The 13,234-nt window shown below is 42.8% G+C and overlaps 1 protein-coding gene across 1 annotated transcript in view; it reads right to left on the bottom strand.

Moving 5' to 3' along the window:
• LOC310857311 (cadherin EGF LAG seven-pass G-type receptor 1-like) overlaps positions 1-13,234 on the bottom strand; it is a 115,202-nt gene that overhangs the window by 14,080 nt on the left and 87,888 nt on the right. The window contains exons 22-30 of the mRNA XM_083762925.1: positions 11,703-11,952; positions 10,705-10,875; positions 8,187-8,313; positions 7,196-7,396; positions 3,244-3,418; positions 2,618-2,730; positions 2,140-2,219; positions 1,615-1,741; positions 546-671 (exon numbers count right to left, since the gene is read on the bottom strand). Coding sequence (XP_083619051.1) covers positions 546-671; positions 1,615-1,741; positions 2,140-2,219; positions 2,618-2,730; positions 3,244-3,418; positions 7,196-7,396; positions 8,187-8,313; positions 10,705-10,875; positions 11,703-11,952 — 1,370 coding nt within the window. The remainder of the gene's footprint in view (positions 1-545; positions 672-1,614; positions 1,742-2,139; positions 2,220-2,617; positions 2,731-3,243; positions 3,419-7,195; positions 7,397-8,186; positions 8,314-10,704; positions 10,876-11,702; positions 11,953-13,234) is intronic.

Below are 13,234 nucleotides of genomic sequence, written 5' to 3'. Positions count from 1 at the left end.
AGCTCATATCGCGCCACCGAGTGGCGCGATACGAGCTTGTAGGTCTGCCATTTTTTTTAAATCGAAGAACGACTGACATTTTTAGAATCTGATCTCAGGTCAGAATGGGTTAATCAGACACAGTGTGTGTCCAGTGGAAACCTCGTATGAATCTGATCTCAGGTCAGAATGGGTTAATCAGACACAGTGTGTGTCCAGTGGAAACCTCGTATGAATCTGATCTCAGGTCAGAATGGGTTAATCAGACCAGTGTGTGTCTGGCGGAAACCTCGTATGAATCTGATCTCAGGTCAGAATGGGTTAAAATCTACCGTGACTAGCGACTGGACAGCGAGGGGCCGTCTAACACAGGATCTTTTCCGGGATGATTTAGATCGCGAGTTATTAACACCACAAATGCCCGGGGGTATTAGGACCATTACATCAAAAATATGTTGTTCCCTGGAACAAACATATTTTCAGATGGGGGTCGTGGCCAATTACATATCATTTTTGGGGTCCTTGACATGAAATATTGATATAGAAACATGAGGTTTGTAACTTACAGTCAGCAGAGTAGCACGGGTGGTGGTGGATTCTTCCGCGATGGTTTTCTTCCCTGTGAAGACGTCCTTCAGGTTGGTCCTCACCTCCGTATTGAAAATACAGTGGAAGAGGAAAATGCAAACACCCTGGAGGTAAGGAGAGATGGGGTAAGGTTGTGGCTGTTCATATTAGGACAACATGGGTAATGTTTAAGGTAAGGAAACATGGGGTAAGGTTGTGGCTGTTCATATTAGGACAACACGGGGAATGTTTAAGGTAAGGAAACATGGGGTAAGGTTGTGGCTGTTCATATTAGGACAACATGGGTAATGTTTAAGGTAAGGAAACATGGGGTAAGGTTGTGGCTGTTCATATTAGGACAACACAGGGAATGTTTAAGGTAAGGAAACATGGGGTAAGGTTGTGGCTGTTCATATTAGGACAACATGGGGAATGTTTAAGGTAAGGAAAGACGGGGTAAGGTTGTGGCTGTTCACATTATGACAACATGGAGAATGTTTAAGGTAAGGAAACATGGGGTAAGGTTGTGGCTGTTCATATTAGGACAACATGGGGAATGTTTAAGGTAAGGAAACATGGGGTAAGGTTGTGGCTGTTCATATTAGGACAACATGGGGAATGTTTAAGGTAAGGAAACATGGGGTAAGGTTGTGGCTGTTCATATTAGGACAACATGGGAGATGTTTAAGGTAAGGAAACATGGGGTAAGGTTGTGGCTGTTCATATTATGACAACATGGGGAAAGTTTAAGTCTAAATCTATTGTAATTCTAGTTGATGACGGCTGGCAACACTCCGCGCGAGCGCGCACACACACACACACACACACACACACACACACACACACACACACACACACACACACACACACACACACACACACACACACACACACACACACACACACACACACACACACACACACACACACACACACACACACACACACACACACACACGCATAGATGGGGCTATATAGGCTATAGCTCCCCTCAATAAGAGGCCACTGCAAAGACAAGTTCTACAAACAAAGCTCTCAGTCAAGCGTTCTGAAGTTTTATGGAGCAACCTGAAGGCAGCTGAAGATGGCAAAGAGGTAGTGGAAGGAGATGACGTCACTGTTGACCGCCATGAGCCCCAGCAGCCAGGTGGCGCTGAGGAGCAGCAGGAGCAGGAAGGCCAGTCGCAGAGACGAGCTGAAAGGAGGAGGAGACGACGATCGGGACGTCAGTGTTGATTTTGACAGCAAAGTTTGATTTAGTTTTAGTCCTAGACTTTTGACTAACATTTAATTTAAGTCATATTTTAGTCACCTGAAATGTGTTTACGGTTGGTCTAGTTTTAGTCGACTAAACGTCAAAAGATTTGAGTCGTCTAAATCTACGGTTGATTTTGTCAACCGAGTATTTTGGCAGTGCCTTGATGGCGTCGTAATGATTGTTTTACACTTGGTTCTATGCTGAAAATAGCAGATCTACAAGCTGTCCGCTGCGACGTGTTGTGAGCTTGTGAATTTGGCCGACCCCCATCTGAAAATAGTAAATAAAAATAAAAGTAATGAATAAACAAGCAAGTAATTTCTCAGGCAACTCACACAGCTCCTGTCTTTTCAAAGGACCAGTGCCGTTGTCTGCACGAGGCCTTTGCTGCCAGGATGAATATGGCGATGTTGACCTGAAACCACAAGGAAGGAAAGAGTGGATGGTGAATTTACTGCTGTCAAAATGCCTTCGCGTTTGATTAAATGGTCACGCCAACCCCTCTCTCCACTTTCCCTACTTGTGGGACTCGAGGGGGCGAGGATTTACTGTTCTGTCCACATTGGGCTGCAACTCCACCGGGGCTGAGTCAGCTAAGGGAACTTCACAGCGTTCAACACGAAGTGAACAATTGAACAACTTGGTGTTAGGAGGGGGTGCGTGACCAATTACTCAAACATGAAGGCGATTCCGCACTCACTGTCAAAATCAGCTTTACAACTAAATAAGGACGACACGCACACGCACACGCACACACACACGCACACGCACACGCACACACACACACACACGCACACGCACACGCACACGCACCATCACTACTATGGCTATGGGCCCTGCAATGCTCCAGATGAGTGTGTCCTGGACAGAGAGCCAGCAGAAGTCTGGGTTCCCGTAGCCCTGAGGGTCCAAGCCCACTGCCAGACCTGGAGAGGGACAGAGAGGAAGAATGGAACCGCATTGATACTTTGAAATAACTCAATATTGTGTGCAGCAGGTTTCATGTTGGAATTATTTACTATGCATACTGTTTGTTTTCAATTAAACAAGTCATTTTTGTATCTAATCATAATAAACATTTTATTTTTTACAATAATGCATTCAAACACTAGCGAGTGTCTAATTTATTTTACGTTATACTAAATACTGTTACGCAAATAACAGACAAAAGTCTGCATTTGACGCATGCACACACACCTCTTAATGTCCCATTTTTGACAGTGGTCGTGTGTGTGTGTGTGTGTGTGTGTGTGCCTGCGCACGTATGTCCGTGCGTGCCGTGTAAGAAGTGAAAGCATACCGCATGTAAATTATTTTCTATTGCAATTACAGTACAGTCTGTGTGTGCGTGTGTGCATGTTCTCGGGCGCTTTGTAAACGCGTGTTGTTTCTACACTGTACTGTACTGTACTGTACTGTACCGTACTGTAGGGTCTCACCGGTGATAATGGCGGGAATGCCCCAACCAATGGCGTAGTAGAACCTCATGTGTCCGTGGTTGATGTTGCGGAGCTCCGTCAGCATGCGGTAGATGTGGAGACCCTCCACCAACATCCAGGAGAACGTACACATGTAGGAGTAATGCAGGAGGATGGCCACTAGGGTGCAGAGGAACTAGAGAGAGAGAGAGAGAGACATTCACTATCACATGTAGGGTGACCAGATCCAAACTGTTCATTTGAGGGACAGAAGTATCCCACACAAGCCATACTGGAGTACCGGGTTAGCAACTTATTACATGAGTTGCTATTAATAGCCTTGATGTCATATTCGACCATAGGCCCAATATTGGCTATCATAAAAATCATGCTTTATTTTTATGCTATTTTAACATGCTTAAAACACTTGCAGGGAGAGACAATGAGAGAGCAGAAGGCCAACTATTATGGGACTAACTATTAGGGCATTTGAATGTTAATGCAATTGCCTGCCAGTCACAATGTGGGACAGGGTCTCAATTTGTGGGACGCCTGAAAAGTCTTGTAAATGAGGGACTGTCCCACGCAAAGAGGGACATCTGGTCACCCTATGAGGGACTGTCCCACGCAGAGAGGGACATCTGGTCACCCTATGAGGGACTGTCCCACGCAAAGAGGGACATGTGGTCACCCTATGAGGGACTGTCCCACGCAAAGAGGGACATCTGGTCACCCTATGAGGGACTGTCCCACGCAAAGAGGGACATGTGGTCACCCTATGAGCGACTGTCCCACGCAAAGATGGACATCTGGTCACCCTATGAGGGACTGTCCCACGCAAAGAGGGACATGTGGTCACCCTAATCACATGTAGGAGTAGTGGAGGAGGATGGCTCCCCCATATCTTGCAAGTATGATTGAACCCTACAAACCCTCCCGCTCACTCAGATCAGCCAACGCAGGGAAGCTGGAAGTACCCTCACTACAAACGCCGGGACAACGCTCCACACATCCCAAACTCTTCTCCCTTCTGGCTCCAAAACTGTGGAATGCACTTCCCATTGCAGTCAGAACTGCAGCATCACTCCCAATCTTCCGCCGTAGTCTGAAAACCCACCTTTTTAGACTCCATCATGGCCCATAGCACTTACCCTACCCCCTTAGATAGCATTTATGTAGACTTAGATAGCATCTGATACAGACTTATAGCATGTTATGTAGACGGCACTATAATTGCATTGTATGTAGTCATAGCACGTCATAGTACATATGTATAGCATAGTAGTATAGATGTATAGTTTATATGTATAGTCTCATAATCTAGATATTCATTCCACTGTTACTTTCTTAGCTTACGCATATTTTATGATAAATGCTTTTGTGATGTATTTCCCATGCTTTTGTTCTTGATTATTGTAAGTCGCTCTGGATTAAGAGCGTCTGCTAAATGCCTAAATTGTAAATTGAAATTGATGGCCACTAGGGTGCACAGGAACTATAGAGAGAGAGACATTCAGTATCACATGTAGAAATATAGAAACATATGTTTTTCAAAAAACTGTCATGATTTAGAAGACATTTTGTAGAATCGAGCTCAGGTCTAAATGGGTCCGGACAGAAGATAAATTAACTCTTTTATCACAGACATTGCCATCTGGTGTCGGATCCGAGAACTCAACAAAGTTTACAAAAGAGGGGCGATCCGAGCACTCGACAAAGTTTACAAAAGAGGGGCGATCCGAGCACTCAACAAAGTTTACAAAAGAGGGGCGATCCGAGCACTCAACAAAGTTTTGTGAACTAACACAGAGAGATGAAAGAGTATAAGTATGTGTAGTGCTCTATTTAAACATGTTATCATACCAAATAAGATTATCGTGACTCTCAAAATTGTACATAACAATGTTGATTCTTCACTTTGTGTCCAAAGATCCACAGCTTCCAAATATACTCCTGTTCTCTCCTCCGCATCATCAGTGCCCATACCCGAGGCGAGGTTGGCGAAAGGGCCTTTCTGTGTGGAGTTTGCATGTTCTCCCCGTGTCCCCTAGGGTAGGTACCCTCACATGTTCTCCCCGTGTCCCCTAGGGTAGGTACCCTCACAAAAACATGCAGTAATCCTGGTCTCTAAACTGCCTCCCCCTGGCCAGCCGGGGCGCCTGATGGAGGGGAAAGGAACTGGTCGGAACAACGTGTTCCTTCCACACGCTACGTCCGGCCGGGGAAACTCCCCCATGTCAGGTGAAAAGAAGCATTGTTATTGTTGTTGTTGAAATGAAAGGCTTTCCCATGTTCCAGCATTCTGTGGTGGATCTGCCTACTTGTTTATTACGGTGTGGATTACAGATGAAGGCCTTTAAATACGGGGCGATCATCACCAAGAGCAATGTCTGTTATTGTTTGGATAAGCTTTCTACCTGCGCTCCACTTACTGGAGGATAATTAGGCAGCAATCTGTCCATTGAAATGAAACCCAATGAGGTTACTGAAACCACATACTGTACATCCCTAAATGGTCCAATGGTTTGGATGAAACCTAAACACATCACAGCTTTAAGGTATATCTGTGGCTCTCGAGGCTGTCTCCATGTAATAGCCGAAACATCCTCGTACGTTCTACACAATTACAATCCTTTGACTGTACTCTTCTTTAAAAGAAATAATGATAATACACGTGGGCTATATAATAATAGGGTGTGTTTGGTGATGCAATTGTTATTCAATGGCTGAACCCCAAAGACAGCACCGCGTTTAATCCATCAAGGACGGGAACGCATCTGTGTTGCTTTAGCTTTTAACCATTATTTAAAACTTTAAGCTGTTGAAAACAGCAATTGAATATTTTTGAAAAATCGTGTAAATGTGGCGCAAATCTTTGAATATATATTCTTTCCCAGTGAACGCTTGTAACTCAAATCTTTGCTTCTGAAATAGTTTGTGAACCACTGATTGAAATATCTAGGTTTATCTGAAAACGGTCATGATTTAGATTAGAAGATTAGATCCAGATTAGATTTAGATTAGAAGACATTTAGTATAATCAGTTCTCAGGTCTAAATAGGCTAATGGAAGACTGTTATGCTCTGCAGGAGAAGTAGAAGACAAAGCCCTGCCTGGAGGCAGCTCAGACATAGTTTGCTAATCTCTAAATGAGACTGTTAACATGTTGTCTCAGAGCAAAGACAAGCCCCACTATGTGTTACTGTTCACAAATGCATCTACCCCGCGGGGAAAATCTATAATACAGAAACAAACAACCGAGTAGCAGCCAAGGAATACACTCGTACAATTTTGTTAGCTGGTCATGTACTTCATGTTAAACATGTTTATATGTATATTTGTTTATATGTATATATTTATTAATTTTATTTATATGCTATCTATTAGCACCACGATACGTATGTAGAGTCAAACCTTGTTGCTGCACTGAGCCTTTTCCTTGTCAGCATTCCAACCCACTCGGTAAAGAAAGCATCATATCAAGCAGAACGTTGTTCACTGCCCTTTCAATTTACATTTTATTTATTACCATCGTTGCATTTACTGTACGACGACTCCTAAAGTTTAATGCCGGGGAACATAACAGGGACATGTGTTCCGTTCCCAAGCTTGTTCCGTTTGTGAAACAAGCTTCTAAACAACAGAAAGCTAAGAGAGACCCTACGAATGTGCCGTTTGTAAAACAAGCTTCTAGACAACAGAAAGCTAAGAGAGACCCTACGAATGTGCTGTTTGTGAAACAAGCTTTTAAATATCTGAAACCTTTTACTTGTACATTTTTGTGGTTTAAATATTCCTGCCTTGATCTCCTTACCCCACCCCCCTTCTTCCATTTCTGTTCTTTGAAATGAACACGACGGGAACTATGCCCCAAAAACAAATTGCACCCACTTTGTTTATACTTTGTAAAAACTGTGACACGACAAATGAATACAGCTGACACTGATGCGCTTGCTTGCTGTGTGTGCCTCACCACGTTCTCCGTCTGGTTGATTCCGAAGAGGAAGACGAGCTCGGAGAGGAAGATGGCCGCCACCAGGTTCCTGTGGATGCTGTGGAGGTTGGAGCGCAGCGTGCGGAGGATGGCGAGCAGGAGGAAGGTGATGAGGAGCGCCACCAGCGAGGCCGACACCGTGGTGTAGGTGATGACCTTCAGAGGGAGGACCTCGCCGTGCTGCAGCAACAAACCAACAAAACAAAACCAGCGTTGATTTCCTCGACTGAAACTATGACGAGAAATGTTCGTCGACCACCTTTTTTTTTCACTGATGAAAACTAAATGGAAACTAAATGAAAGTTAAGCTATGATGACTAAAACTACGACTAAATATGTAATTGACAATTTCGTCAACAAATAAAAACTAGACTAAAATGTTAGGACTAGTGGACAAGAGATCCATTTTAAGTAAAAGACACAAGTCCTTTTACACTTGGTTGCATGCTGAAAATAGCAGATCTACAAGCTCTCAACGCGGCGCACTGCGGCACGTTCTGAGCGTGTAGATCGGCAATTTTCAGCGAGTGTAAAATTAGCCATTACGACGCCATCAAGGCCCGCCAAAATACATTTAGTCGACTAAATCAACTGTAGATTTAATCGACTAAAAAACAGCCATAGCCGTCATTACAAATGTGATGAGGTCAGCACATTTGGGCACTTTTGGGCAAGTGGCCAATGACGTTTTTTGTGCAAAACTAATACTTGGAATGGATTCAGAATCATGAAAACCCCCTAGTTTGAAATGTTTGCCTGATATAGATTGTAAAATGGTATGGTCACATATAACCCCCTATTATGAAAATTGCCCATCCGGCATTTTCTAAATGCTGGGGTCCCATACTTGACATTTCTAACATAAAACTTTAGGGTACTCAAAATGTCCGGGTTCACAATGGGGCTCTATGGACTTGGCGAGTAGACTATTAGGTGTTTGAGTGGGAATAATACAAGCATCAAATCAAACCTCTCTTTTGGAGATGTCCATCAGCACAGCGCTGCTGGAGGCGTGGGTACACTGACAGCTGATGTGGCTGTAGTTTCTGGATACCAGCTCACAGCCCTTGGCAGACCAACCCCCTTCTCCCTTCACCCTGGAGGGGACCAACAGAACAATGGCTGTCAGTTATCTGACCATACATTTGGACAGGAAATATTGTAACTTAAAAGAGTTACTTTAGTTAACTTTTTTTTACTGTATTGACTTTAAAGCTAAATCTATGTGGGCGTAACGTAACTAGTATCCAAGCATAGTAGGTATCATATGTATGCAGATGACACAATTCTGTATTCCTGTGCCCCCTAACTTGATGTGGCAGTGTCAAACTTGGCCTCTGACTTTGTCTCCTTGCAGCACGAACTGCTAAACAGCAAATTGCTATTAAACGGCCACAAAACCAAGGCCATGCTATTTTCTCCAAATAGCCTAGTCAATGTCCCCTCAAATATCACCACTCTGGATGGAGTATCCATCGAATGGGTTGAGTTGTATAAATATCTTGGGATTTGGTTGGACAACAAGTTAAACTTCAAACACCACATTGACACCTTGGCAAAAAAGCTTAAGTTCACACTGAGCTTCTTCTACAGAATGAAGTCCTGCTTTTCTAATGCTTCTCGCAAAAAGCTGGTTACAGGCCTTTTCATGTCGCAGCTTGATTATGGAGATACTGTCTACCGCTTTGCTAGTTCATCAACTCTGAGCAAACTTGACCCCCTGTTTCATGCTGCATTGAGGTTTATAACCAATTCCCCCTATAGGACTCATCACTGTACTCTGTACGCCCTTGTGGGTTGGTATTCCTTAACGTCTCGCAGGTTGCTACATTGGTATACTCTCATTTATAAAGCCATTCTTGGTAACCTCCCACGTTGCATTGGTTCTAAATTTGAACTTGTCCAAAACTCTCTCAACCTCAGATCAAATGGTTGGTTACGCTATGTCATGCCCCCAACAAAATCTGAGGCTGGGAAAAAAAGCATTGCTTATTTCGGACCCTGGTCTTGGAATGACCTACACAGTCCAGACTCAAACTGGCTGCTGTGATTCCCCTAGTGAGCTTTAAATGGATTGCCATGGGCACACTTCCCATACATTGCTCCTGCTTTGACGTATAGCAACTGTCTGCTTGCTTTTTTAGTCAACTAGCAATTCCCGTTGCTTAGATCTTTTAGTCCTTATTGGTCGCGTTCCTGTTCTCCCTTTTAGCTTCTTTGGTAGTGGGTACTGTATTTATGAGCATTTTATGTCTGTCCTGTTTTTTTGTTGTTATTTTTTGTTTACTGGCAGAGTTGTGTCACTTATTTTGCCTATTGTTCTGGCCAGTTCACACTTGTAAAAGAGACTTCAGTCTCAATGTGGTTTTTTACTGGTTAAATAAAGGTTAAATAAAAAAATAAAAAAAAGTATAAGGCACTTAAGCTAAATATGAATTTTCTGTTCATCATTGGTATACAAGAAGCACATCACTACAGAGAATCAGTTTTTCCCATTGCTATTGTTCCTGTTTTTGTTTTTTTTTCTGTTCCTTTTTTTCCCTTTCTTCTATTATTTGAATCATTAATAAGGAGGGCATAATAAGCTTCGGCTTCAGCCCAAACCTTTTCATGTGTTGTGCTACTTAGCTTATTTCCATCTAAATAAGTAGTAAAGTGTGCCGCTTGGGATATTATTTACATTATGGAGAGAGGATATTATACAAAATAATTATAATTTTGAGCGATGGAAATAAGCAAATTAGCACAACACCCCATAGCCCCATTCAATCCAATGCAATTCATTTAGGGCTTATGGTAGGGGAAATAGCCAATAAGGAGCTTTTGCACAAAATAACACCTGGACCTCTTTGGTGGGGACGTAACAACTACAAAGAAAGGTAAGAAAGCCTTTTAGTATGGAATTCTCCTTTAAGATTTGAGACCAGATTCTACAAATGTTTTCTGAAAAACTACTGTACTTCTACTGTACTGTACATCAGTGGTGCTGAAAACTTTTTTTATGTATGTATTCGATCAATCGACCCCCATCTGAAAATATGTTGTTCCAGGTACCCCCCCCCCCACAGAAGCAAAGATATATATTCAATATATTCAAAGATTTGTGACAGATCTAAATAAAATATCAGATCTACAAGCTCGTAGAACAGCTAAAGCTTAAATAATTGTTAACCCATTTTGGGCGGGAACCCCTTTTGGTGTTAGCATTATGATATGCTTTAGCTATTGAAAAATAGCAGATCTACAAGCTCATACGAGCTTGTAGATCTGCTATTTTTGAAAAATCGTGAAAATGCGGCACAAATCTTTGAATATATATTCTTTCAGGATACTTTTTTTTTTTTTACGTCAGGCCTAAATGTTTGGTCAAAAGCTAAGGTGACACAGATGTGTTCCAGGTCTAAATTGATTTTTAGATACAGCAGTGATCATTACATGCTTATTATTTATTATTATTATTATAAAACAGAATGGCGACCCGGCCTTACGCCAGCGAGTGGTTCCAGAAGACGCAGACGGGCTTGGTCCTCTCCTGGGTTTCCAGCAGTCTGTACTCCAGAGTGATGACGGGCTGGTCCACAGCGCCGTGCAGCGGAGCGGCCTCGTTGTACAACACCGCGCTCACTATGGGGGTGTTTATGATGGGCCGGGTGGGCAGCCTAGGCACACGCACACACACACACACACACACACAGGCACACACACACACACACAGGCACACACAGGCACACACAGGCACACACACACACACACACACACACACACACACACAGGCACACACAGGCACACACAGGCACACACACACACACACACACACACACACACACACAGGCACACACATACACAGGCACACACAGGCACACACACACGCACAAATATGAAGTCAATGGAGTGGTCTGTACAATTACAATTTAGGCATTTAGCAGACGCTCTTAATCCAGAGCGATTTACAGTAAGCAAGAACAAAACCATGGTAATACATCAAATACATAAAAATAGTCAACATGACAGTGGAATATCTATATAATGAAACTATGTGTGTACCGTCCTGTATACACTATAGAGTGATATGTCTACATAAAGTGCTACAGTATGTAGTATGAGTTATTAAAACACAACCCTATTCATTTCACATCATGAACACAGACACATTTCCGGATTTTTTTTTTTTTTTTTAATCAACCAGGTGCTCAGTGGAGGTAGAAAAGTTAGAAAGGAACGGTTGGTACAAGGATCAAAGGCACTATATGGAACAAGAAAGAGAGGTGATCCGAGCACTACAAAAAAGGATGAGAGGGTGGATATAAAATCAAGGATACTTTATTAAAGATAAAACGCCAACATGTTTCGACTCCTTCGAGTCTTCATCAGGGCATGAATGACACATTCATTGTAGATATAACCGCATACAAACAATTTGTTTATTTTAGTTGTCATTAATGCTATATATATATATTATATTTTATTTGCCAGCCGAAGGACCTACCTCAGACTTCTCCGATCGTGGTCATAATTCTCGGGCAGGAAATCTCCCAGCGTTCTGTAGATGATCACCACGGCGACCGGGAGAGGCCCCGCCGTCTCCGCATGGCGTTTCCTCTTAGCGGAGGACGTGGTGGTCGTGGTGGTCGTGGGAGACGTCGGCGAGGAGGACGCTGACTCAGTAGGACGGGCGGTGGAGACGGGCGTGTGCGGTGGTGCAGGGGGCGACGTGACCGTGGTGGCCTCCGTGGAAACTGCCAAACCAAAGGGGTTTCATGCATTAACAACCGTTTCCTTGGATTATGGCAAATGTCCAGTTTTGAACTGAAGGTTTACGGATGCACAACTTTGTGAGGGCCACTATAGTTAGTTCCACACTCACCCCAGAGTGAGTGAGAGACAATTTGAATAGTCAATAAGCTACTAAGTAGCCTTGCCGAGCCATGAGGCCCATATAGTCCTGCGACAAACAGTCAAAAAGTGCTTTAGTTTTCGAGATACCCCTACCGGAGTTAGGACCAAACACAACATAGTTTTTCCTCATCTCTAAGGCCTCCCATACATGAAATGGATTCTTGTATAAAAATATTTTACTGCAAAAGTGGTGAAATTGTTATTTAAAGTTATACACCTCAAACAAAAAATAAAGCCTGTCCGTCTGGTGGTTGAGGCACTTAAAGGCATGTAGATTCACAATGGAAGCTCTGAGAGGTTCAAAACTTGGCATACTTGAAGCCAGAACATACCTCTACATTCTAGAAAAGACTGAATGTCAATATCTGAATGTCAATATGAGATATAGTCATTTGAACACATACTTACAGTAGGCGGAATTGTACATCTATGTAGATGTCTTCTCTACTTTGTAGTGACTCTGGAATGGATTGTCATAGCAACACATATGATTGCTTGTAGGAAAGGTGAGGTTCTACTGAATCCAGCAATACCAATTGTGTAAATGTAGCTTGCATAATCGTGGAGTTATGCCACAAAACGTATATGGTGTCCCAAACGGGGGGAAATAAAACGAATGAAATCTACAGTATCACATTAGTTTTATTTTTACTTCACTTATCAAGGGTGGGAAAACATAAACAAATCACTTGAGTAGAAGTCCCTAAAATGTATGAAATGTCTCAAACTTGAGAAATGAGAAATTGTGAAGAAATAGATGCCGCTTCAATAGAGAAATATGCAAGCCTACAGTGGAACTACTAACTATTATTGTTGCAGCACATGACCTGGATGTTAAATAATAATAATATAATATCTCAAACTTATATAGCGCTTTTCTGAGTACCCAAAGACGCTTTACATGGGGGGGGGGGGTTTACAGAGGTAACAACAAATTAAAAACAACTTTAATAGAAAAAGGACATTAAAAGACCGTGAAAAGGGAAGGCAATTTTGGGTTTTGAGGGTGGATTTGAAGGTTTGAAGGGTAGGGGCATCTCTGAGTGCCTTAGGGAGGGCATTCCACAGGGTTGGGGCAGCAAAGGCGAAAGCCTGTTCCCTCATCAAGCTCAAATCTCAATA

The sequence above is a fragment of the Protomyctophum parallelum genome, assembly GCF_964188405.1.
Source record: "Protomyctophum parallelum genome assembly, chromosome: 4".
Lineage (NCBI taxonomy): Eukaryota > Metazoa > Chordata > Actinopteri > Myctophiformes > Myctophidae > Protomyctophum > Protomyctophum parallelum.
The sequence above is the reverse complement of the archived record's forward strand: the minus strand, read 5'-3'. Positions and strand labels throughout refer to the sequence as shown.